This window comes from Neolamprologus multifasciatus, chromosome 6, assembly GCF_963576455.1.
Source record: "Neolamprologus multifasciatus chromosome 6, fNeoMul1.2, whole genome shotgun sequence".
Classification (NCBI taxonomy): domain Eukaryota; kingdom Metazoa; phylum Chordata; class Actinopteri; order Cichliformes; family Cichlidae; genus Neolamprologus; species Neolamprologus multifasciatus.
Genome location: NC_140444.1, coordinates 7,580,108 through 7,607,866, shown reverse-complemented (window position 1 = coordinate 7,607,866; position 27,759 = coordinate 7,580,108). Strand labels below are relative to the sequence as shown.

The 27,759-nt window shown below is 42.1% G+C and overlaps 1 protein-coding gene across 1 annotated transcript; it reads left to right on the top strand.

The window, feature by feature from the left end:
- The first annotated feature begins 1,314 nt into the window (after positions 1 to 1,314).
- Positions 1,315 to 27,759, top strand: rnf38 (ring finger protein 38). Its single transcript, XM_085162933.1, has 13 exons — positions 1,315 to 1,458; positions 2,404 to 3,102; positions 15,680 to 15,741; positions 23,085 to 23,287; positions 23,363 to 23,735; positions 23,851 to 24,015; positions 24,268 to 24,438; positions 25,256 to 25,441; positions 25,559 to 25,662; positions 25,789 to 25,873; positions 26,011 to 26,132; positions 26,251 to 26,350; positions 26,617 to 27,759. The coding sequence occupies exons 2-13, from the start codon at positions 2,493 to 2,495 to the stop codon at positions 26,677 to 26,679; spliced, it is 2,244 nt and encodes a 747-aa protein (XP_085019059.1). The 5' UTR covers positions 1,315 to 1,458; positions 2,404 to 2,492; the 3' UTR covers positions 26,680 to 27,759.

Genomic DNA, 27,759 nt, shown 5'->3' with positions numbered 1-27,759 from the left:
CTTCTGTACTCCCTCCCCGTCATTACACCCACTCGCCATTTTCGTTATCCCCATCTCTTCTGTTTCCCTCCTTTCCCCCACCTTTCTCCCTCCCTCTCTTTCTCTTCTCTATCTTCTGTGGCCTTATCTTATGAATATCGGTAGCACACTGGGTGAAAAATTGATCCTCCCCGCCTGTCTGTGGACGCTGCCACAGCGCATTAGCCTGCGTGTGATGTGTGTGTGTGTGTGTGTAAGCTTGCTGCTTGTGGGAGACACAGAGGGAGGAAGGGAGGAGTGAGAGGAAGGAGGGTAGGAGGGATATTTGCATATCATCAAAGTAGGAAAAGGGAGTGTAATGAGGAGAGAATATGTGTGTGTCTGTTGGGCGTATGTGTGTATTAGGCCTGTTGTTGATGGGTTGGGCTTCAGTATGTGTGAAATGAGAGAACAAGACCAAGGGAATAGGGTATAGGAGGTGTGTGTGTGTGTCTGAGAAAGAGAGGACAATCAGAAAACGTACAGTTTTCCTCTCACATGCCATTCTTCTTGCTCCCATACCGCCCCCCCCCCCCCCCAAACACACACACACAGTAACAGTAGTTTTCATAAATATTTCAAACAGGGCATGTTCTTGACCTTTGACACGGCACCATTGAACATTTTCCAAAAAAAGGTATAATGGTCTCAAGCTTCTGCAGCTGTTTGTTTGTTTGTTTGTTTGTTTTAACATTCAATCACATTTTTCTCCAGATTATGAGAAAACATGCAAAACCCCTTTTTAAACGTGAAAACTTTGGCCCAGATCTGATAAAAACAGGCACTTCATTTATCCTAGTGGCCTAATTTATTTTAGATTACGGCTGAATAATCTGCCCTCCTCCCCCATTTTTCTATGTTTGTCACTATTTAATAACGTTCTAGTTATTTTTTTTCTCGCTACTGTAATTTTGTAGCTCAAGTAACTTCTGCAAACACAGCAAATACTTATTTTTAAAGCGAACTTTCGACTCCAAAGGAAACAGCTGCAATGGGTAGGCTTGGTATTTGTAAATAAATAATTTAAAGCCCCTTTTAGTCTGCCTCTCTGCTATCCACGGCTTCTGATTTAACAGCCCTACTAATAGATTGCCGAGCTTAAACCGGTTCGTTTCACCGGTAAAGTCCGGATTTTAAAAACTGTATTTATAAAAACAAACTAACATTAACAGTTTTAGTCATTTGTCTGTGTTTTTTGCCATCGGTGACTTAACCAGCATTGTGTCTGGGGGAAGCAACTACAAATGCACTCTGTTTTCTGTCGTCGATTGATCCGGTCTGGTGAAATCCGACTTGAGCGTTGACGGTCTGTCACATTTCACGCTGACACCGAGCGAACACTGGGCTCGCACACTCGCGTTCATACACTCTCACAGACAGGGCTCGCAATATTATCGACAGATCCGAGTTGGGAGTACAGTCGGGGAGAGCGCGTTGAAGGTAAGTTGTTAAAAAAATACTCAGATCAGGGGAAATAGACCCGGTTTCAGCGTTAGACACAGAGGCGGGGTCATTCCTTAAGATCCTGTTAATTTTAGCCATGGTTCTTTCTTTGTAATTTTAGACCGGCCACTTTTAATGTTTCTCTCTGCGCTTTGCTGTTTGCTTCCATACAACCGGGAAAGCTCTACCGGCTCATCCCAACGCAGCGAAATCACCCGAATAAGTTTATACACAACACCGTTTTGTTTTCTTACTATTAACCAAATATTTTAAAGCGCTTCGAGGCGTGGGTGGCTAGCTATGGGATTTTTCTCTGTGTTGGTGGGTAGAGGAGGAGGGGTTGGTATGGCTTGACAAGCTAGCGAACGACATTACGCAGACTGGCTAAACAAGTTTAAATGTGGGTTAAAGTGGCGAAAGTTGTTTTAAAGTCGGTTCGAGGATAATTGGGATTCCGAGAAAGCGAGCTGGTGTGGTAACACTGTAGTTATATAGTTAGAAGAAGCATCATAACGCCTTTACCACAGCGTGCTATGCGCACTAATGTTAGCATCGCCCCCAAACGCTAGCTTCCCGTCAGCTAGCGAGCCGTGGTCGTTGCTGTTGTGAAGTTAAAGCTGCTGGTGAGCCGGGAGAGGAATCGTATCCCTGTCACATTCATGTAGATTGTTTTTTTTTTAATTCCCAAACAGTATAATTGAGTGAAAACTTAAATATTCACAATGTAAGCTGATGAACCAGTTTATGAAATAGCAAAGTTTTAGTACCAAACTACGAGTTAACTCAAAATTACAACACACGTGCATGTCAAAAGAAACTGATGGCTTTGACTTGTTTGTGTAGGTAGTCCAGCTTGGTGAATGTTGTGATGTACAGTGTTAACAGAGTACCTCACAACTCGATTTAACTCTTCCTAACTCATTTAATTTGTCATTTTAACAGTGTGTAAAAGCTGCTTCGGTGAGGGGAACGAGAGGAAAACGCAGGGAACAAAAAAAGGAAAAGAAACGAAGGAAATCCCCCGAAAGGAAATGCCAATCGCAGCCGCTGGACAGCCAACGACTCAGGAGCCTCGAGTTTGCCCCCGGCTGCCCTCCACCCCGGAGCCTGTCCCTAAAGGGGCTGATTTATTCGACGAGGCGGGGGCGACAGAGTCTGCGGAGCGAATAGAGTACGGGGGCGCGGAGGGGGGCAGAGGACTCGGGGGCTATAGTTACAGCCAGAGCGGCGCGAGGGGCTTTGTACAGCCCGGATCTACCAACGGCTCTCCGCCGCAGTCCCCAGAAGCGTCCTCCTCTTTTCTTTTCCACCCCCTTCACCCCCACCAAATGACCATGGAACCTCCAAGGACTCGATCTCGCTCACGGTCTGGATATTATCAGTCGTGCGGTGTTGGAAATGGCAATGGAATGACCGGCAGCGCAGTTATGGTATCTAACCACCACCACCATCTCCACCACCACCATCAGCAGCAGCAGCAGCAGCAACTACATCCACAGCAGCAGAACGGTGCCGCTTGCGCACCACTTGGAACTCACAGTATCCACTCGGAGAACCAGCAGCGAGCCCCAGGAAGTAACGCCTCTCCCGGCATTCAGAGGCTGTCTTCTGTTCCCGGAGCGCACCGCATCCCATCAGCAGGTAAACGTCTCCACTTGTCATCGTCACTGGACGTGTATGTGGTTGTGTAGATTTAGAACAAGAAAGAAAGGCGAGTCACACCTCCACTCAGACTTTTAATTTCACACTGTATGGGAGTTGAAGGGACATAAGCGGAGGTGTTCTAATACCTTTCTTTAGAAGCTAACAGAGAGAGGGAGGGGACTGCCCTGGGCTTGGCATGACTGTAGTGTCTGTGCATGTGTGAACACATTTGATGTATTTTAATTAGATGGGGTGTTTTATGCTCTTGCCACTTAGCTATAGTGTGGATGTGATACACAGTTAGCACATACAGTAGGCAAATGAAAAACAGCAGCCTGTGCTGTGGACTGGGGTAGCCTCAAGCCAGTTGAACTGCTGTGCATAGTTAGTTAACCAGACTGCATTTCTTTAGGCACTGTGGCATGTCTACTTTTAGTCAATTACACAAATATTGATGTAGCTAGGTAACAAGCCTTATAATGTGTACAGGCAAAACCTTTGACTAAACTAAACTGTTCTTTTTCAAAGCTTCTTGGAGCGAAAATTGTAGCTAGATAACCCAACTTGTTGGACTGTAGTGTGAAGTTGTGAACAAGAGTTAAAATATCCTCATATATTACTCATATATTATGATATTGAATAGATCAATATTTAGTCAGCATTTACTGTTGTAAATGCACATACACATACAAAAAAGTGCCTATGACAGAGAATCAGCTGACCAAAGTGGTAAACAATCTTAGCCATGGCCTCTTTTTTAACAGATATTTGGTTTCCGTCTGAGGTTGTTTTCTGTTTCAAATGTTCTTTTCTTTTTAATTTTTTTTATTCACAGCTACCTGGGTAACCTCTGCTGTGACGTTTTTGCTCCATTGCAAAGCAAACTTGGTTAGAGTATGTGCGGACTGGTGTTGGGTGTTAAATACATGTGAGGGCACTCTCACACAACACAGTGAGTGCAGTGTTGTGAACTTCATAACATAGAAGCAGCACAGCTAGAGTTTCACATTCACTGAGGCTATGGGAAAGTTTTCCTTTCACTAAAGCTAATAGCACACCTAACTGGCTTCGCAGGTTTGAAAATGCTTCTGCAGTTGGTAGTATCCACGGGTGTTGTGGAAACATTTTACTAGTTTTTATTAGGGCTGGGCGATATGACCCAAAATTCATATCTCGATATTTTTTACCTGGACGGCGATATAAGATATATATCTCGATATTTTTTAAGCCATGAAGTAAGAACAAAAAGAGAGTTCTTAGTCAAAGCTGTGTCCCAGATGTCACACAGGCACTTTTATTAACATAGAGCATAGATGTACATAAAATTTACTCAAAAATAAATTATGAGCATTTATTAAATAATAATGTTGCATAAATAAAAGAAAACAATGTTGTTTTTGTGCATAACAAAAAGCTCACAATTGTGCAGTCAAAATGTAAACTAACAGACGCTGAGCATAGTAACAAAGACAGATTTCACAGCTGCTCTGTTCCCAACTTCTACTGTGTGACTGACAGCATTGAGTTTGAAATCCTCTTCGTAACCACGTCTCTTAACAGGTGCCATTTATGGTCCTTATACACAGTAGGGTAATATTACGTTGAAGCACAGTACGTATCACTCCGCGAGGCTCCTCGGTCACCGTAATGCTCTGACAATCCATCAACCGGTGCAGCACCGTAGCTTACCAAAGTCGTATTAAAACATTTTTTGACAGATTGCTGAGCGCTGTGTACCACATAAAATCGGTTCGCGGCCATCAAGCACAACCAGAATTCATACATAAGGCGCGCTGTCAACTTTTGAGAAAATGAAAGGATTTTAGGCTGTGCAGCGCCTCTGGGCTGCATGGCGTTAGCGTGGTTAGCTCGTTAGCGTGGTTAGCTAGCTAACACGTTGACGGCGTCCAGCCCCACGCACGGGGCGATGCGCAGTAACTCGTTAACGGAGATTTGCCATGTCCATCTTGTCGCTTCCTGCAGGTGAAGCGATGGGGGAGGAGGGGGAGTTGTGTTCAGTGAAGGAGAGGCGAGGCCGAGTAATGTTGCGTAAAGACAAAAGTGGACGAAAGAGAGGCAAACTTGCGGCTCCACAAGTATAGTTATAACGTAACATAGACTATATCGATATAAAGGATATTGTCACATCTTATATCTCATATAAAAATATATCGATATTTTTTAAAAACTCGATATATCGCCCAGCTCTAGTTTTTATTATTATTATTATTATTGTTATTTTAAAGAAACATTGTAACATTCTAAAACAAAATCCCCTTTTTATACAGTGACATTATGTAGTGGAACTTTTGTTTTATACATATTTTATTTTGCAAATTAGTTTGAGTCATTGACATTAAAATGTAAGGACTCTGGGAAAAGCAGGGTTTAGGTTTGGTCTCATTACAGCAGACAAATTAGTCATACCGATTCTACCTCTTGGGATATGTCTAAGACTGCAGTCATTTCTCTCACTAAGCAACTCATATATGACAGACGGCCTAGTTTTTTTTTTTTTTTTTTTTTTTGTGGAGGTACTTACTTCTGCTCACCTCTTCGAAATACGTCCTCACTTGGGTACACCATCGAGATACACAGTGAAATGAAACTATTGAAGTCCATGGCTTGAGTTGCATATATAAGAGTAATAATGATGAAGATGATGATGACTTTAAAAAACAAAACAAAAACCTGTTAGATTTTAAACAGTAGGTGTTTGCATATCTGTGTACACAAAAAACTGAGCAGGTCTTTAGAGAGACTGGATTTACCTGTTTGGAAGACTGAGAGCAAGAACACAGCTGAACCCACATAAACAAAGAGAGGCCTCTTTTGAACACTCAGTCATTAGGTTGTCGAAGCAGTGTGTGTGCTACTTGTATACCTTTGTGTTGAGTTCCAAGGAAATCAAGTTATGTCTCTGTATGTTGTTCTTAGGAAGGAACGAAGAACCAAGACAAATTAATAGGGTTAGGGTTAGGGTTATTTTTATAAGAATAAAAATATAGACTAGTTTGCCAAGTCACAGTGTCTCACCAAACTGCTTCTAGTTATCTTCAGTGTTTATCGACCCACTGAGACTTGCTGCCTGTACTCTATCATAGTAGCTTCGCTGTGAAATGGATAGCTCAAATCAATGAATGGAATGACTTTATTGTATTTCCATTCAAATTGATTTTGATTTAGAGGAGGAGGACCTGGGTAGAAATTCTATAAATTTACCAACTTATTGTTCAGACAAATTTCAACACAACCTGACACCCACAAAAGAACAGATACTCAGAAAGGCTACAGGTGGATGTACACATTTGTGTTTGTACTTTACTCTCTCCTGCATTTGCGTAGGTAGATGATGAGTCTAACAGTAGAACAAATGCACACATATAAAAGTTTCTTTCATTTAGTAGATACTGCAGTTTAAATATAATGTAAGTTATTGTTTTATTTCTATGCATTTTTAATTGAGTGCTGTTTACATTGTTAACAGCAGGAAGCAGGGGGTGGGGTGGGGGTGTACTTTTATAGTTAAACATACTCCTACAAGAGTAAAGCAGCTGGCTAGCTGGACCTTTCCCACCACTACACACCTCTTATTAAACCCTCTTTCCATTCTCAGAATGGGATTTGCTTGCTGGGAGAGAGGAGGGATACTTAATCCATTCTCCCACTGCTAGTCACCTGCGTTGGACATGAAAGATAATGATATCCTGTACTCTTCAGTCCCCTCCCTACTCTCCTCTCCTTTCCCCTTTTCTCCACTCATCTCCTCTACTCTCCTAGTCCCCCGTTGTAATTATTTTGCTCCCATTTTCCTCTTTGTGTGTTGTTCTTTCATACTTGTTTCATATTGTATATAGTGCAAAGGGTATTTTCCTCTTTTTTTTATCTGTCATAAAGTTCACGTGACTTTTTAGGAAATCATTATGTTTTCAGACTTAAGAGAGCTGATGTCTGCAAAACTAAGACTTGAGGTTGCAAAAGAGAAGCACAGAAAAGCTCTCAAAATGCTTAAGACTGCTGCCAATTGGTCCGAGTTGATAAAAACATCCTTTGTAGCAGCTGATATCTTACCCTGATTGCGACCCACCTCTGTCACAGTCTGTCCTGTTACTCACATTCACTTCTCCCTCCCGTCTGAATCAGTCAACCCTTTCTGTACCCCTCCGGTCCATTTTCTTTGGCTTCCTCCTTCACATTTGTCTAATGGAGGGATCGTTTTAATGGATTGCCCAAAGCAGCAGAGAGGCGGACAATCCTGCCACTCTACCTCTACCCCTCCACTCCACTCCTGTCCTCTCCATCCTTCTGTCTGTAACAGAAGTGGAAACATGCACTCTGTTTTTTTGCTTTCCTTTGTCTTGTCGCCCAGGCAACCCCCTCTAGTTTGAAGAGAAACTCTTTCACTTGGATTGACCAAGTAGCAGGGGTTCCCTGCTACTCTGTCACTCCAAATAAACAACAAAGCAGTCACTTTGGTCAGCAAGAGAGGATCCTTGGAATAGGGGAAAGTGACCTTAAATTAGCTCAGAATCTAAGGGAAAGGACTCTGATCTGGTTTGGGAAAAAGGTGCTTCTGAGACTAAGTGTAAGAGAGAATGCCAAAGGGTCACTTGACTCCTGAAGAAAGGTCAGTATGAGGAGAGAAGAAGGAAGCCAATGAGTGAGCAAAAACTGCAATAGCGGGTTAAAAAACAAGTCAGTGGTGGGAATTTGTAGTCATAGGACTGCATTAAGCAAGTACAGTGAACGAGTTTTAGGAAGGTCAGTTGCAGGCAGGGGATGAGGAACGGGAAGATGATTAGGCTGAGACCAGGCAGTGATAACAAAAGGAAGATGTGAACAAATATAAGGAAGAGGGCTGTTGAAGAAACGTAGCACGTCAGGGGTGCGGTCATAAGCAAAGCATAGACAGGAAGCATGTCTTTCTTGCACAAAGCAGTTGAGTGTGCAACCTGAGAGGAGGTGTGGATACTGAAAACGTGTTGGAGGCATGAAGAGGCCAGAACAGTTGACTGAAGTCAAGACAAGCACTAACTTTGGGAATGTGGGTAAAGGTATGTGTCAGAAAGGAATGGATGGTGAGTGAATTAAGGAGGAGGATGGGAGGGAGGCATACGTTGCTCCTGGTGTTTGCATGTTGGCCTTCGGTTACTTTCAGTTTAATTGCATATGTCCACTGGATGTACCTTTTTGTTATTTCATGGCTGCAAGCCTGTGTTTCCCCTTTTGTTGCAAGAAATATCCTCTTTTGTAAAATTCTTTTCCTGCTCATGTAACCCTTTCTCAGTAAGCTGCTGGGAAATGACATATTATGTCAAGTTGTACTTTTTAAGTACTATGATAGGGCCACCATTAACCTTTAGCACAAGTATAAACCCAACCAACTTCATACAGAATAGAATAGAATAATCCTTTAATTGTCCTACAAGGGGAAATTTGGGTGTAATACAACTTCGTGATTTATATTTTCTTATTCTTGCCTTTGGAAATTTCTTTTTAATCTCAAATAGCTTCTGTTGCAATTCTGTGCCTCAACAGTTGAGCATCCTTATCTTTGTTGATCATTTCAACACTACCCCTCAATGTGTCCTTCTCCCTTTCCACCTCTGTTTGTCTTTGTTTTCACTGCTTTAACCAAGACTGCTCATTTACATGAACTGAATATTTTAATCTGCATAGTTGTAGATTGAAGTAGTAAGTTTCTTTTGGATGTTTTGTAAAGTGTAACTGTAAGAAAACCCTTCCCACCCCCAAACCTCATGTGCAGGATAATCCACTTCTCTGCTGTCCACACATATGTGGAGTGTTTTTCAAACATTCATCATTTTGCCAACATATGGCTAAAAGGCTACATCCATTGAAAATTCAGCGCTTCATGGAGCTGTATTTTGGCAAACAGGAACTGTTTAAACATACTGTGCATACAGATGGGCAGCAGAGAGGTGGAACACGCTGTAGGGATGGTAGAGAAGAGTCATTAAGATATTTCAGTGAACTATAAGCTTCTGTCTGTGTTTGTTTTCATACCCTTTCCTGCCACCTCTCAAGCTCTCAGGGGTGAAAAAAAAACCTTAAAAAAACTGGGAAATTGGGTTTTGTTTTTGGTATAAATATATATATATTTTAATTGCACTTAGGGTGTTTTATTGGTCAGAATGCGAAGCTAATTTCATTTACTTATTTATTTACTCAGTATCTAGTTGCAAGTTTTTGGGGGGGCTGTGAGATTTATACCTTCCAGCTTATGAAATAATATTCCACTTTTTTCTTTTCATTTGAGATAAAAGATGTCCAGGAGGCTTAGTTTCACTTAAGTTAGGGATTGGAGCAGATCCCAGCTCTAATAAGTAGAGAGCCAGGGTACACTCTTGATCCTGGCTTATAAATGATGTGTTAGTTGCCCCAAAGACAGAGAGCAAGCACATTTTATTAGTAGCTATTTCCAATGGGCTCCTCAGAATGTAGTTCAAATAGTTGAGAGCTCACTTTGTGGCACTAGTGTCAAAATTTATGATGGAAAGTAGAGAATTAAGACAGTTAGCACTCTCCTTTTCTGCCCATTACTTTCCTTGTCTTAATGCTGTTGCTCAGATGGCTTCTGTCTTTCACTGAGGGGAATGTGGAGAGGAAGACTGAAGACAGAAGGTAGAGTGAGAAAAGAAAACGAGTGTGAAAGAGCGGTTCGCGTTGTGCATTTTGTATTTTTATGAACTTGACTGACTTGGTGCGTCAGTGCACACGCCTTATTTACTTGCTGCCTGGGTGGGCTGGGAGCAGGAATGGGACTGTTAGAAACATGTGCATACAGACAGGATGACGTCACAGTCGAGCTAGAGACCAGCTTCATATCAGCCGCAACGCTATTGACTTCTTAGACCACTATTTCTAACGCACGTGCTTTCTTAAATTAATTATGAAATAAAACTCCTCTGCAAATATTTTAATTTTGAAATTTTTTGTGTCACAAATACATAATAGAAGAGCAGCATACTGGAGCGGTGTGACCAGGTTAATTTCCAGTGAGTCTCGTACCCTGCGAATGGACTCTCAACTCCACTGGATTGAACCTGCTGGCGGTAGTACTGTCCTCTGTTCTGTAGATGCGGTTATAGCGACATTATGGCTCCTGAACCAGTACTCAGAGTCGTGCGGGCTCTGTTTAGAAGAACAAGGGACACGGGGCCAGCTGGTATGAGTACAGGGAGTATTGGTGCTAGTTGGTTAGCAGAAAACTTTTAAAAGCAAGAGCAAGAAAATTAATGGATGTAATAGTTCAGGGAGACGGATTTAACAAAAAAGAAAAAAAAAGTGTAGTAGTGGAGCACCACTTTAGCTCAGTAGGTGAGCAGGCGACCACATGCCGCATGGAGTTCAGTGGCTTGGGTTTGAGTCTGACCTGTATTGTAGTATAATGAAATGAAAGACAGTTGCAAAGTATATTTAAGTGGGTGTTAAGATACCCAAATGGCAGAGCACAGTAAAGTTTCTGTGTGTCTGCAGATCCACATTTTGCCATTATGTTGAAAAATGCATAAGGTCAAAACAATACCAGCCTCGTCATAAAGAATGTACTTTATACATTTACACATCCAGTTTTAAACATTTTGTCATGTCGGAAGAAGCCATAGGCCATTTCTTGGACTGTGCTCATGTTTAAACTTAGCCTGTATTTGAGCTCACGTAGACAGTACTGGGACAGGCATACTCACAAAAATACCAGACTTGCCTTTGACAGGAACTATGTTTACTAGCAATGTACTGGTTTAGAAAGTAGCTGCCATGAAATCAGTCACTTACTATTTAAGGTGAGCATGGAGAAACTTCCCCTTTAATTAAACAATGCAAAAAAATATCTGTGTGTTAACCTGTACATCTGTATGCAATAAATATGAATAAACAATGTTGATTTTTGAATGGATTACATTAATATTTGAGCTCAGTGACTCTTAATTTGAAAGAAACATGCTTCTAAACTTTTTTGTTTTGGGGTTTTTTTTGTGGCTACTTGGGACTTTTGGTAAAACAAATATACACACACACACACGCATGCAAACTTCACCATGGCAAAAGTTTAAATCCAAAAACATTGAACGATGCTTCAGCAAACACTATTTATTATACATACACGACATAATATTCCGATGTAGGCATGCAGAGATGAGGTTTCAAAAAAGAACATAGACGTGTGAGTTACTCACTGTTGCCCATATTCACAACAAGTTCGCACTCAAGTATGTTATGTGCAACCACCTGCACACGCTTGCAGACTGTGGGATGTAAATTTTCAGGCTTGAGAAGAAATGCAGGATGGAGGAGCAACCTCAAGGACTGCAGCAGAACACACAAAAAAAGATAATGAGAAAGATAATGAGGAAGGAAATGTAGGAGGACAATGAAGTGGGAGAACGGTAGAATCAGTCCCATTTCTATACGTGCACACGCTCTTTTGCCATGAAGCGCGTGTGAAGCAGGTAATGGTTGGGCAAGCGTTACATGCCCGCCTATTTTAAGCTTGGATATCAGCTTGTTACTTGACTGCTTTGCGCTAGGGTGTGAAGTGTGCTCTGACATGTGTTCAGGAGGCGGGGTGATGTGAGAGGTGTGTATATGCGCGCGTGTGTGTGATATACATATGTTCAGTTTTGCTTACTTTCTGTGAATGCTATGTAAATGGATACAAGTTCTGCAGCAAGCCTTCTGTGGCTGGTTGTTACTGTTGAGCTGGTGATTTGTTAAGTGAACCTTTTGCTTATCTATCATCTATCCTTTCATCTATCATTTCTGTTCACCCACTCTCTCCTGTGTTTTTCCATTTGGACATGAAACGGGAAGATGTAGTTGAATAAAGATAGACGGTAAGAGAGAGGCTGATGGAGATCATGGATAGAGATGGTGCGATAGGGCGAGAAAAGGAAATGTGGGTGCCGTGCGATAAAGCTTCAGGAATATATGGGAGGGAGACAGGCCGGCAGATAGGGAAATAGATCGGTGGCTGGGAGGGATGGTGATGAAGTGATGGAGAGTGTGAGGAGGAGGAGGATGTGTAAGGAGGGTGTCTGAGCTGAGTGCAGGGGGGGGGGGAGGGAGGGATGAGAAGGGGAGGGAGAGGTGAAGGAAATGGATAGAAATAGCTGATGCACTCTGAGGCTTACAGAAAATCAATAGCAGTCAAGAGGGGAAGCCACAACCCCCACCCTGTTCCCTCTCTCTGGCTCTTCTCTCTTTCTCTCTCTCCCTCCACTCGTTTTTCTTCCACTCCGTGTCTCTTCCTGTCTCCCTTTCCTCCTCAGTGGTCTCACCTTTTCATGCATGTTTCCAGCCCTGTCCTCTTCTTCTGCACCTCCCTTTTGCCCTCTTCTTGTCACCCACACTTCTCTCTCTCTCTCGTTCTCTCTCCTTCTTCACCCTCTCCTGCCAACATTGTTGTGCTGGTTTCGTGAAACAAACAACTAAAGTCGATGGCAATTTTCTGCAGCCACGGGGAAGGCGGGGCCTGTAAACTATTCATTCTCCACATAGTTACTTAAGCTGGCATTGCTTGCAATCATTTGTCCTTCATTTAGATTCACACAGCAGGAAATGGTTACTGCACACTCAGTTCATTTTTTAAAAAGTTTTTTCAAAACTTTGTTTTGTGACTTTCAAAGAGAAAAGAGATGAATTGTGGTGCTCTAAAGCAGTACTTTGTGTCTTTAGTATTATAAGTCATAGTTTTTCATATCATCTGCTTCACACGGCAGACATTTAATTGTCAAAAAAACCCAATTCTCCATCACGATGTAGTCTGTTGACCTTATTATTCTAGCAACTATATATCTTACTGTGTTCGACTTCCTCTTGTTCAGATAGCTATGCAAAATTCAGTTTTAAACACAAAATCACCTGAAAGTTAAGTTTAGAAAACTTTGCAGCCTATTGCTGTTTTCCCACATGTATGTAAATGTTACTTCACAAATACGGGTTCATTATGCTTTTAACCAGGTTAGCTGTTTTTCCAGCTAACCCTTCCCATCTTGTATTTGTACACTGACTGCTTCATTGGCCAGACTGCTTTTGTTTTAGTCCATGATATTATTATTCTCCAAAGATGCTCATTGACACCAACTGACTACCAACTCTGCTATCTTGGACTGGTGCTGTTTTACCCTGGAAAATTGCTGTGAGCTGGGAGGGCCACTCAAACCAGGTGAAGAACTGGTTCATGTGCTGCTGTGCAACAATCTCATTGAAGTCTCCACAGCAGAATAAGACTAACCATCACCAACTGTAGTCCAAAACAGTAAAATTGGACTTAGCGCTGAATAGCGCTTTTCAAGGCACCCAAAGTGCTTTACAATACCACTATTCACTCACTCTTACATTCATACACTGGTGGAGGCAGCTACAGTTGTAGCCACAGCTGACAGAAGCGAGGCTGCCGTATCACGCCATCGGCCAACACCAGTGTCTTGCCCAAGGACACAACAACCAGGACAGAGAGCCCAGGGATCGAACCGGCGACCTTCCGGTTACAGATGCGATTCCCAACCCCCTGAGCCACGGTCGCCCCATAATGGGAAACTTACTGGAGTAGCAGCTGATTATATTACCCATTTCTTTGTCATAGACTTTTTACTTGGTGGGGCAAAGACAGTTTAACGTTTGACCCCACTGCTTCCTCACATGTCAAGAAAAGTTGAGGACTGCATTGGATTTGCAAAAATGACTGAAGACACGGAGAAGGTGATTCAAGAAGGTCACATCATTTGCAGAGTCCGTGGCTTGCCAATGAAGGTTCATGTGACAAAGTCCTTCGTACAGTAGTTCAGTGTCCATAAAATCCATTTTGTACTGTCTAAAACGTCCTAGATATTGTCGAAGAATTTGCCATTTCCTCGCACATTGTAATTCATACTGCAAATCCCACCATTCGGCTTTTCTCGGTGCCCTAACAGCAGAACCAAGATTGTGCACAGTCTGTTAGTCCAACAGTGAACACGATGTTACTGCAACATTTTAAACCTGCTCTGTAGCTTGTGTGTTGTGCTCTATAGAGTGACTCTAACTGAATGACTCGTTTCTGAGTCAATTTACAGGATTGTGACAATGTGCAAGTGAGACCACATTCAGGGAGGGAGCTGGATTTTTGCCTATTGTGATCAGTGAATGAGTGTTGCAGAGACGAGCCGCTGTGCAGCCGGCGAGCTCCCTGAATACTTCACCAGTATTCCGTCCCAAATCATCTCAGTGGAAATAGCCTTTTAGCCTGGTTTTCACTACACTAATATAAGCTTTACTTACTTCAACCTTTTCAATCCATTTATTTGTCCTGCTCTAGGGATTGAAGTATGAAAGGAAATGCTTTTTAAGGACTGAGGAATTCAGTTGTGAAAACCTCACTCTGCCTCTTTCTGTCTCTTCCCCCCCTTTGTTGTCAGTCATAGCTTCTCTTCAAAGAGGCTGGCTGTAAGCAGGAAAAATCCCACAAACAAACAGCCGATAGGTGAAAAATTCTCTTTTTAAACACCTTTGTAATATTTTTTTTTTTTTTTTGTGCATCTATTTCTTTTTACTTTTGATTCGTTCATTTTTATTGAAAAGGTAGTCTTGTCTGGAGTGCCCTTGGGAGTGCTTACCCTTGGTGTGCATACCACTGCCACCATCTGTGGTGAGGACGTCTCAGACGAGAGACGTCCCCACGACAAAGGAAAAATAAAAGGCAGAATAAATAGGAAAGACAATAAAAAGATGAAAGGATTGTTGAAAAACAAAAGAGTAAAAGTCTTAGCTGTGATGGAAGCGGCGGTATCATCAGAAAGCTTCTCTAATCCAGGATTACTGTGTTTATTTTGTGTGTGTGTGTGTTTTTGCATGTGTGCCTACATCTACTGCCTCTGATGTGAGACAAGAGTATGCCATATGTGTTTCAGTCACTTTTTTGCCGTACACACGGTCAGCAAGCGTTCTCACAAACAAACATGTTGTCATTGTTTTTTGCTGCTGTGTATAAAGTCTTAAATTGGGTTAGAATAATAACAACAAAGGGATTAAATGGAGATAATACAGAGGTCTCCAAACAATGATGGCTATAATGTCAATAACGCCAAAAGGTATTCCTTTTATGTTGTAGTTTATATTGTAAAATGATACACAGTACACCGCAGAAAAAAATAACTTTCATGGCCGTGTACATAAGAAAAAACTGATGCCTATTTGCGTTGTATTTTTAGGGAAATGAGCTGCTTCTGTATTTTTGGATGAGAAATACATAGAGAACCTTTTTAGCCTGGCATGATAATAGTTGTCCAAATACAAATTTGTTAAACTTATCAAGCGCAGATGATGGTGATTTCTGGGCAATTTAAGACTTTTTGCTGTAGTTTTTTTGCATCCAAGAGGGTCTGAGTGGGGAAAAAGAGTCGTAGGAGTGTAGAGTTGGCTTAGTAAGGATGTCTGAGTGCCCTCCATTTGTTGTGACCATGCAGGGGCATCAATTGTGACCTTCAAATGGACTTGAAAGTGGTATAATAAGGAAAAACTACTCATTTCGAAAGGTTTGTAGCAAGCCTTACACGTTCTTTCCTTCTTTGTACAGGAGCCTCTGGCGGGTCCTACCACTGCCACCCAGACCATGCGTATGGAGAGGAGAGCGATAAGGTAAGAAAGACATTTATTAAAGTTTTCACAGAATTTCTGCAAAATGGAAAAACTTTTAAAATGTACGGGTTTAATGACCCCTCTCCCAGAGATGAAGCTTTTGCTCTGAGAAGTGCTTGATGGTGTTTAGTATTCAGCAGCAGGCAATGAGGCTTCTTGTGTAGACATTTGCCTCCAATTGCCTCCTTGAGAAACTCAAACAGCAGTGTCTCTGCTTTACATTTCATAAATGCCAAAGTATGTTAAGAGGTGGTACATAACTGTATGCACATTATACATCTGTGAGAGAGGACTGCAGATTGTTGTTTAAGTTTATTCTTTACAACTAGTTAGGCTGTCATTGTTTCATGTATTTGTTGTTTACTTTTGTGTAATGAAGCATACCATACCATGCTTTCGAATAACCAGCTGATGTCCAGTTGTTTACAGCAGATTAATCTGATTACTGGATTACTGGATATTGCATTTAGCCGCTTTCCGTTATTTGCAGTGTTTTCACTAAAAACAGTTTCCCTTTTCTGTTAAGGGTGCGTATCCTTTTTGTTTCAGAAACTATATGTTTGCGTCACCAGTTTAAAAAACAAAACAAAAACCTTGTGTGTTTGTGTGTGTGCTACTGATAATATTTCAGTATACAAGTGTGCTTGAGTAAATGATAGTCATCATCATAAGTGAAGTTGTGTGTTAAAAGCTAACAGATGAAGTGGAAAACGGGTAAAAAAGGAGGAGAGGCGAGACAGGATGCTGAGGAAGGTGTTGCAGAGGGCTTGGAGGAAAAGAGGGGAGGGAGAGAGGCGAGGCCAAAAACAGGGAGGGGGTATTGCTAATGATTTCACCTCCAGCTGTGGAACTTGGTTGGAGTGAGAGAAGCGAAAGGAGGGGAAGGAAGGGAGGAACAGTGGCAGAGGAAACAAAATGGGCTTTGAAATCTTGTTGATGGAAAGAAAATAAGTGGGGGGAGGGAGAAGTGTTTGAGTGCTAGTGGGAGCATGTCTGCAAAATATTAATGAATCTGTAAAAGCAAATGACCATATTTGCTCAGTGTGCAAATTCGTGAACAGATTCTCATGGCAGGAAAGAGAAACCCGGTCTCTATTGTATTTTTTTTTAGGTTTGTATTTTCATGCAGTCCCTGGGCCTCGCTTTTATTTTGGTTCTCAGCAAAGACAGTGAAGCCATAACAGCTGTTGGCCAGAGTTGCTATGTGTATGTGGGTGAGAGTGGATACTTGCATACCCCAAATGTAGACATGGTGAAAGAGAATGTGGAAGGGTGTGTCTGCACTTCTGCTTCAGGATGTCTGTCCACTCTGGTCTGTGAACATGCTGTGGATGCTGGAATAGGAGGGTGTGTGAGCCATAGATGGATTCACAGTTTGTCACAGTGTGTCAGTTTGTTTGTTTGTGTCAGAATGTTTTCTTCTCATATTTTCCAGCTTTTGTTTTTGGACCAGATGTGTGTGTCTGTGTATAAGTTCACAAGTTCGGGCACTCAATTAGAACATGAGGGCACATTATAACACATTGCTTTAGGGGACGAACACACACACACACTCCTTTGTCTGGCAGTGCTCCCCTCCCTCTAACGTGGGTAGACAGGCCATCAAACTTTCATAGTAATGGGCAATAGTCTGCATTTGTTAAGGTGTGTTTGTCCTGTCTAAGAACCTTTTTTGTCCTCATGTTTTAAGCAAGGGTCTTGGACAGGGCAGGCAGACAGGGAAAAAGCAGGGGGCACATGAAGAGGCGATCGTAGATGGGTTTAGATTATCTGATGGAAGGAAAGGGGGGATGGTAGGAGGTTATTCGGAAGGGTGGGGAGAGTGAGTAGAGGAGACTGGCTTAGATATGAAAATGGGCACAGTAGATGTCCCTAGGGTTTTGGGGTTGGGGCGAGGCTGGTAGAGAGGTTGTGGGGTGTTGGGTTGGAAGAGAGGAGCTTAGTGTCTCAGAGTGGGGTGGGGGTGGACCACTAGTGCCCTCCATCCAATGCCGTAATGGGCGTATTGTAGTATCTTCTGCTGGTTTTGATAAAAGGAAATGGAGAAAAGCTTATTTTTCATTTCTTATATAACAAATAACCTGTCTTCACCGTTTCACTCCGATTCCAACTTGAACTTCAACATATGTTGTGTTGCGTTCAAGTCTCCCGAAAGAATCTGCTGACTTTTAAATGTGATTAAAAATGTGTTTCAAAAGCAAAGCAGTGGGAATAAGTTTAATTTGTTGATGTGTACTTCGTATATGCCAAGTGTCCATCCTAAAAAAGAATTTAAAAACACAGATTTTAGTTTCAAAAACAGTCTGGGATTATGTTTTAGCCTGGACAGCAGGCAGAAAAGACTTATGTTTCTGTTTGAGCCATGTTTGCTAATTAAATTGTGTCAAAACATTATAGCTAGGCATTTCATCCTTCTTGTGTGGGCATTTTTCCCCCCATTGCCATTTCTTCCTGTAGCGATTGATGATGCTTATGGTACTGCTTTAATAGATTGTCATATTTGCTTTGCGACTCTTCATCTTTGGTTCAGGTCCTTTCTTTTTGTACCTTTGCTTTTTGTTCATTGTAGTTTTTTCTATAAGCCAAAATTAGAGCTGGGCGATATATCGAGTTTTTAAAAAATATCGATATATTTTTATACGAGATATAAGATGTGACAATATCCTTTATATCGATATAGTCTATGTTACGTTATAATTATACTTGTGGAGCCGCAAATTTGCCTCTCTTTCGTCCACTTTTCTCTTTACACAACGTTACTCGGCCTCGCCTCTCCTTCACTGAACACAACTCCCCCTCCTCCCCCATCGCTTCACCTGCAGGCAGAGACAAGATGGACACGGCAAATCTCCGTTAACGAGTTACTGCGCATCGCCCCGTGTGTGGGGCTGGACGCCATCAATGTGTTAGCTAGCTAACCACGCTAACGAGCTAACCACGCTAACGCCATGCAGCCCAGAGGCGCTGCACAGCCTAAAATCCTTTCATTTTCTCAAAAGCTGACAGCGCGCCTTATGTATGAATTCTGGTTGTGCTTGATGGCCGCGAACTGATTTTATGTGGTACACAGCGCTCAGCAATCTATCAAAAAATGTTTTAGTACGACTTTGGTAAGCTACGGTGCTGCACCGGTTGATGGATTGTCAGAGCATTACGGCTACCGAGGAGCCTCGCGGAGTGATACGTACTGTGCTTCAACGTAATATTACCCTACTGTGTATAAGGACCATAAATGGCACCTGTTAAGAGACATGGTTACGACGAGGATTTCAAACTCAAGGCTGTCAGTCACGCAGTAGAACTTGGGAACAGAGCAGCTGTGAAATCTGTCTTTGTTATTATGCTCAGCGTCTGTTAGTTTACATTTTGACTGCACAATTGTGAGCTTTTTGTTATGCACAAAAACAACATTGTTTTCTTTTATTTATGGAGCATTATTATTTAATAAATGCTGATAATTTATTTTTGAGTAAATTTTATGTACATCTACGCTCTATGTTAATAAAAGTGCCTGTGTGACATCTGGGACACAGCTTTGACTAAGAACTCTCTTTTTGTTCTTACTTTATGGCTTTAAAAAAATATATCGAGATATATATCTTATATCGCCGTCCAGGTAAAAAATATCGAGATATGAATTTTGGGTCATATCGCCCAGCCCTAGCCAAAATCCCTTTTGTCTTGTTTACAGTGTCACAATCATGTCCAGCATGCATGTGTGTCGTCATTTTAATAGGCCTAATAAACAAGTACTAATAGCCTTGTTAGTACAGACAAGAGATTATTTGTAAAACTCTAAAACACTGCTAGTATGTACAGAGATTTGTTTTAAAATGAAAACATATTTGTGTGACTGAAGTCTCAGTCCTCTCGTCATGTCAAGGCTCATATTTTTATTTGTTTAGTTTGTTTCGAGTTCACCTGTTTGACGAAAGAAAATTTCATACTTTGAAGATAAACTGAATTCATTACAGCACCGAATACGAGATGTGTTCTAGAAAACGGCTTACAGAGTAGTAAGAATACAAAAACAAGACTGAAGCAAAAGCCATCTCAATGCGCCTTGTCCATTTTATTCATGTATTTATTTTTCAAAATATTTGGTTCATTCCTCCTTACCTGTTGAAGAAAACCCTTAAAAATAGAGATCTGAATGAATTTTAATCAGGGGATAAGGCAGGAAAGGGTTTGCTCAGCTATCACATGGCTTCAAAAGAAGTTACAACAGACTTGCTTATATTCTGTTTATCTTGGACCCAAATGATAAGGTGTATGGTGAGTCACATAACATATAAAAAATTGAAGAGGCACACCCAAACTTGTTGTGTATAATCCTCACTGCCATCCACATTTTTTCACTCATTTGGGATCCAAAGGGCCCTGATTCTCTCACGTTGCTTTAGCCCTTTGATTGGACAGATTCAAATACCAAAGTCACACTCATTTCTGTATTTCTATTTTTTATTTATATATTTTTTCATCAAATATCCTTCCTTCTTTCCAGTCCGCTGATATAATATTGTACATGCAATACTAAAGAAAGCCATAGTTAGTGTTGGGGCTGGGCAGAATAGAAAATTTAATGTAATATGTAATATTCAAGAAATGACTATTCTAAATAACAAATATGCTTAATGGGGAGATTACGCAGGTTACCATCTACATGTGATTTAAATTGACTGCATTTGAACATGACGGTGTGCACAAATTTACTCTAGCCTGGCTTCTAGCTGCTAAACAGCTTTTACTGTACAGACCAGCCCTCCAGTGATGAAAGGCAGAAACACTGTTGTAAACACTGTTGTAAACACTGTTGTAACTAGGGATGGTAAAGAACTAACTTTACCAGGCATGATTACTTTACTGTAATCACGCCTGCACACTATTTCATAAACATTTACTGGCATTTAAATGGTGCTTTTCTAGTCTTATTGATTATAGAAGATGCATTCACACACACATAAAGACAAGATGATAGTTTATTAAATTTTAATGAAACTTGCAGATTGTTTCGGTGGAGTTTAATAAACTCAGCCGTCTGCTCCTTGCTATCTAAAATATAACGGGACACCGGAGTATATTCTCGAGCGTCTCACACTTCTGATACTCAGTTGTCTGCTTGACGTTTATTCAGCTGTGTAAAAACTATAACTTTAATCTCAGCCAAACCGATTTACTCAGGAACAAATACAATACTGAAAAAAGCCAAACAATAACATTTTTAAGTTATGTAAGTGACTTATATATCATGTTTAACCTGAGTAGCAAAAGACGGCGGTGGGTTTGAAAATGATTTGCTGGAAATCCGGTGTTCTCACCGGCCTAGTGAGCCTTGAACCCAGCCTAGCTATCGAGCGGGTGGGTAACAGATGTCTCCGAAAACGTCGGAGCGATTTTGAAAATATGAGGTGTCTTGATAAACTGAGCAGATATTTGAGGTTTACACAGCTACATTCTCGCCTGAAAATATGTTAAACGTTTATTTTGTGACCCAGAAAGTATAATAAGAGTAATATTAAAACTAACTAGCTGCCGCCATTGTTGGAAACTGAGCTGGGCTGTGCTATGAATTCTGGGATAGGTTGGGCCACGAAGTATACACCCAGACCCACCCTACAAATCTGGGGAAATTAAGGGCTCATTTGTCGGAGTCTTCAAATTTGTACAGTCTTCGTCGTGTCGCTGTAACGTAATCGGCCTACAAATGCGGGCACAAGAGGATGCGGTTCCTGAATTTGGACACAGCTACGATACCGGGCACTGCTTCTTCTTCTTCGGGGTTTAACGGCAGCTGGCATCCTTGTACATGCAGTGCTGCCATCTTCTGTTTCAGTCCGTTATTACACGCGTAAATCCTATTACTTATTCCTGCGTCTTTTGTGATCTTACAAAGCTTCAAACGACGCATCGACTATTAAATTAGTCGTCGACGATCTTGGTAATCGTGACTAGTCTACTAATCGTGGCAGCCCTAATGCAGACTAGGAGTCGAATCAGCAACATTCTGATTAATGAAAGGGAGCTGCCCAATAAACTGTTGTCTTTTAAAGGTATTTGTATTTATGGTCAAACTATTTAAGTTCAAAACTGCAGCCTGCATCACCATTTCTGTTAAACATATGGAGATGACTTTTTTGTTATCCTTGTTGCCTGATAGTAGCTATTGTTTGCCTTTCCCATAAACATGTCAAGCCCAGGTCACATTCAATATTATGGACAAGCCATTAGTGTATACTCTGTTTGGGCCTGCAGTCAGAATACATTTTGAACATTTTTTTTCTTTCTCGAACAGCACATTTTGCCTCTAAAGAACTTCAGAAGCTATTGTTCTTTATAGGCTGTAGAACTCAAACGGTGGCAGCTGCCCATGTGTGAATGTGAATTTGCGCATGTCTGCAGGCGTTTCCATAACTGTGTGTGTGTGTGTGTGTGAGTGAGTTTCTGCAGTCTGCTCTCCAGCTGTTTCCTGTTAGCTATCACACTGCTCTCAAGGTTGCTGAGCTGTGTATGTGTGTGTCTGTGTGTATGTGTGCTAAAAAGTCACAGCCGCTGAGTCATTTTTATCACACTTTAACAACGTGTCTCTCCCACGAAGAGGGGAGCTGGAAGCAGGGATCAAATAAGTAGAAAGGGGGGGAGCATTGAGAGGGTAACTATGGGGATGTGTGTGTGTGGTGTTTCTTAAAGAATCCATGTGTTCTTCAGAGCACAGCAAAGGTCCTCGTAAAAGAGTGACTAAGAACTGACACATGGATATGTGTGTGTTCTTGCCTCACCAAGTGCTAAGCGTGCGAGTCACTGTTTGACAGTAAGTGAAGTGACTCACAGATGAGTTGGTAGGATTGAAGCGGTGTATAACTTATTAGTCAGTCTAAACCTGGATGACTAATAAACTGAGCCATGTCTCTGTTTTTGTCTATGTATCGTTGACTTTTTTGACTTCGCAAGAAAGAATTTGTCAAGCTATCCAATTTAGGGAGTGTTCTCGTAATTCGCACATGGGCTTGTGAGTGCTTGTTTTGTTTGCATTTCCTCGCGCCAAGAGGAAGTGACTTTCAACCCTCAAGGCCTTCGAGAGCTGGTGGTGTAATATGCTTTCTTTCACAGATGCACGCATGCAAAGTATGTAAGCTCGCATGGAATATACAGGAAGTACCGTTAGTCACAAAGGAACATAATGTCTAATGTGATGGTATGGATTGTAGGCTAGAGGGACTGAAAAGCATGGTGAAATTGATTTATTTGATATGAGTTCCATGGGTCACTGACCACAATATCCATTCCCTCTCTCCTCTCCTCCCCTCTCCCCTTTCCTCCTCCGTGTTTCACCCCTCCCTCTACAGAGTGAGGAAAGCCCCAGTCCAAAGCGCCAGAGGCTGTCCAGTCAGTCCGTCTTGGAACAGCTAACCTCATCTGCACCCCCACCATCCACCCCTTCTCCTCCCATCCGCCCCTGGGAATCAGGACCCCAAAGTCGGAGACAGTCTCATCCTCACTCACACTACCACCAGGAGAGATGCCTAACTCCAGCCCGGCACAGACGCAGGTAACGTGGCAGTTTCCAGATTGTCATTTATTGATTTATTTTTTTTAACTGTTCCACTATTCTTCCCTTTTTTAGTCCACCAGCAAGACGTCAGCGTGGCCGTCTCTCCAGACCATCTCGCCACCTGCCTCCTCATCACCACCCCCCCACCCAAGGCCCCATATCTCGTCTGTCACCATCCGAGCTCCAGGATGAAAACTACCACCACAACCCCCATCCATCCACTCCGCAGACATACCCAACACACACTCCCAGCGCCTACGGTCAGCCTCCCACGTCTGGGGGTGGAGGGGTAGGTTCAGAGGAACCCCGAGCTTTCCATCCCCCCAGCCTATCATCGCGACTACTGCACCCGGCCACTCACCACCATCACCACCACCATCATCAGCAACAGCATCATTCAACGCAACAGCAACAAGGAGCCATGGTTATGGATTTGCATGAACAGGTCGGTCTGCAAATATTTTATTTTTTGTGGAAAATGATAGAAAGCTGCGTGTGTGTGTGTGTGTGTGAGAGAGAGAGAGAGGCTGTACTTCAACTTTGGTGTGATTTCTCATCAGCTGCAGCAGGGCACTGTACCTGTCTCCTACACGGTGACCCCAGTCCCTACTCACGGTCTCACAGCGCCTTTGTGTAGCAGTCAGCATCTTCCACCTACCTGCTCCTCACAACAACAGGTCCCCGCCTGCAGCGTGGTCTTCAGCACTGGACAACACTACCACCCGGTGAGAGGCATAAAACAGTGTAAAAGTTAGTAGGAGTGTGTGGGTTTCTTTGTTGATTTGAAAAATAAAACACTTTGTACTGTGCAGTTTCTTTAAAAGAAAACTAAAGTCAGCAACAAAAGTGTGCCAAAACCTTTCCTGTTTGAGGAAACTAGTTCGTTTTCTCAGTTGTTGCTGCCACCTTGTGGTGAGACTACATATTACAGTATTACAGTACATTTTATTTCTCTCTTCTCTTCCACTCTCTTCCAGATGATACAGGCATGTTCAGTGCAACATTTGCCGGTGCCCTATGCCTTTCCCTCACTGCTATCCAGTGATCCTCAGTTCCTGCTTCACCCTCCACCTCACATGTCTCACCACCCGCCCCACCTCCCCACACCCGGACAGTTCCTGCCTTTCCAGACACAACAGCCGCGTTCGGTACGTGATCAGCTTTACTGGCAATGACCTATATCGCTGTGTGCAATACTTGCAGTGACTTATATCCGGTTTCATAAAGACTTTAAACAGTGTCAGTGCTAGTCAAACACAGGTGTGTTATTTGCCCAAAGTTGCTGTTTGTTATACTAAAGGTAGAATACAAGAAATGTTGCTAAACTAGACCAGTAATGATAATGGATTGGATTTATATAGCGTTTTTCAAGGCACCCAAAGCGCTTTACAATGCCATTATTCATTCACTCTCACATTCACACACTGGTGGAGGCAAGCTATGGTTGCAGCCACAGCTGCCCTGGGGCAGACTGACAGAAGCGAGGCTGCCATATCGCGCCATTGGCCCCAGTAGGCAGTAGGATAAAGTGCCTTGCCCAAGGTCACAACGACCAGGACAGAGAGCCCGGGGGATCGAACCGGCAACCTTCCGGTTACAGATACGCTTCCCAACCCCCTGAGCCACGGTCGCCTTGTTTAAGTATTTTATTTAGCTACAGATGAGAAGTTATAGAGTAAATTGGTGTTCTTTTCTGTTTGTTATTCACATTACAAGACGTGTACATTTTTTTCTTCAAGTTACAAATATTAAGATTTTCCATGTTACATGTCTTAATGTGTCTCTTTAAGAGTAGTTGAATCATTGGAGTTACAACTTTTAATATTAATTAAACTGTCAAGCCTTCAGTTATAAATTGTGTTATTAAAATATGCTGTTTTGTGATTTTGCTGAAATCTCCAAAGAGAGAGAAAAAAATGTCTAACCCACCATAACGCCTGGCATGCTTTCGTCATTTAATCACAGCCCTTACAGAGGATTGAAAATGAGGTTGAGCTTCTGGGAGAGCAGCTTTCAGTGGGTGGAGGTTTCAGCTATGCCCACCATCACCATCACCACCATCACCACCAGCCGCCCTCTGCTCTGGCGCCTTCAACACCGCTCCAGTTCCTTTCACACCACGACCCCCTGTCACAGGAGCTTTTTACAGTGGTGAGTAGATTTGTCAAATCAGATGTTCATTTATGTTACAATGTAGGATTTTTGTAACATGAAATTTTTAACCATAGTGTAATACATTTTTTTTCCATCTCTTTTGCTGTGTCTTAGCCCTATCCTCACTTTATGCCTCGGCGATTCACAAGCCGGCGTTACCGTTCTCAACAGGCAGTACCCCCGTCTCCGTACCACCCCAGCTTCCTGCCTTACTTCTTGTAAGTTCCTTCTTAAAAAAAGTTCTGTTGGAACTACATGGCTGAATTTGCAAGAGATCTGAGTGTACCTCAGGATGGTAATGAATGCAGTGTATTAAACTTCTTCATGCTCTTCATCCACCACAGGTCCGTGCTTCCTATGCCTCCAAATGTGGCCCCTGCTATCAGTCTAGAACTGGATGTGGATGATGGAGAGGTGGAGAACTACGAGGTAGAACAAACTGCTGTCGAGCTGTCACATTTTTCATTTTGTTTGAAAATACTGCATCCTAGAATCAAGCGACAGTTAATATGATGACTGTTTTTTTGTTTTTTTGTAAACATGTCCTTTATCTTCGAAATCTTCAGGCCCTGTTGAACCTCGCAGAGCGTCTGGGAGAGGCCAAGCCCAGAGGTCTAACTAAAGCAGATATAGAACAGCTTCCATCATACAGGTTCAACCCCAACAACCATCAATCTGAGCAAACACTGTGAGTACCTTTTTGCGTGGATTTTCTTTCGTTTTGTGAGCAGTTGCAGGTGTTTGCGCAATTTAAAATGTTAGCCCAAGACCACGTGTAAAAAAAGCTCCTAACATTTGTCTTCCAGGTGTGTGGTGTGCATGTGTGACTTCGAGTCACGCCAGCTTCTCAGAGTATTACCCTGTAATCATGAGTTCCACACCAAGTGTGTAGACAAGTGGCTTAAGGTGAGTGATGACATTCTTTTATTAGGATAACGGTAATAAATTCCACTGAGGTTGTGAAGCTCAGGCAGAGCAGTCATGGCACAGCAAATAACTGTGACAACTGAACTTCCAAAAAGATATTGCCTCACTCGTGTTTATATCTAGCAGCCTGAATTCTCCTGACTTGTAAATCACTTCAGTAAACAGAAAATTTACACACTTTATTTGCTGTGCTGTTTGTATTTGGTACATTAATAATTTAGGTTCCTTATTTAATTTTTTCCCAGGCTAACAGGACCTGTCCTATCTGTCGAGCCGATGCCTCTGAGGTACAACGGGACTCTGAGTGACCTCCTATAAATATCCACAATCCCTGGCTCCCTGTTGGATGCACCAACCAATCAGTGAACTTCCTTACCCCTTTACCACAAGCCTTTGCTTACACATAACTGGGACCAGTGCTCATTAATCCTTCACTCTATCCCACCAGACACTGAATGGTAATTCTCACCTGGGATCAGCATTTATAGAAGTGTGGAGACTTTTTGCTGACTCGTGCTTACTTTATCACTGGACTTCATAGGCCTTCCGCTTTTGGACTATTAGACCCTGCTACCCTGCCTTCTTCTGATGGTTAACGCTCACTATAAATGGCCTTTAAAAACACACCCACGACACAGTGTCATGTGCAGGTGGACATATATGTACGTATTTTTAAAAAAAAATGGCATTATGAACCCTTCTGAATTGTGAACTGTTAAGTTCTGGTAATGGAGAGAAGAACAGGCTTATTTGAAAACCACCTGTAGAGTTGTACTAACAAACACTGAGGGGGGAAATTGGCAGTCCAAAGATTATATTTTCGTTATTGTTCTTCTGGTTATAATTAAGCAGTCCCATTTTTGGTGTGCAGAGACTGACCTTTTTAACTAGACTCATTATAATTGTGCAGCAGAATGAGCCAGTTTAATTTCTCTGTGTGTATTCTTGCATTCCTTGGTTTCTGAGCAGTCTGTATAGGGTGAAACAAAGATACTGTACACTGTGTGACAAAGAGTGAGCTACTTTGGAGCAGTGAAAAAATACACTTTATTTTCTCTATCCGAGTGTCTGTGCGCGAGTGTTTTTTCAGCAGTGTGAGCCTTTTCACTTGTGGGGATGAGAGTGTTACACCTCCTGTAGAATTTATGCAGCCTATGTGGTACAGTGCATTTACTTCCTAAATTGTTTCCACTCTACTTCAGATTGATTTAGACCCAGTGAAGGTCAAGGGTAACTTCAGATCTTCACAACCAAGGTTCTTGGGAAGCTGACAGTGCTTCTGTGTCATATTTCCGTCTTTCTTTTTTAAACCACACATTAGACCTTTGAATCTACATCTGTTCCTTCTTCTCTAAAACAAGTATAGGTTTAGTTTTTCCCCTTAAAAA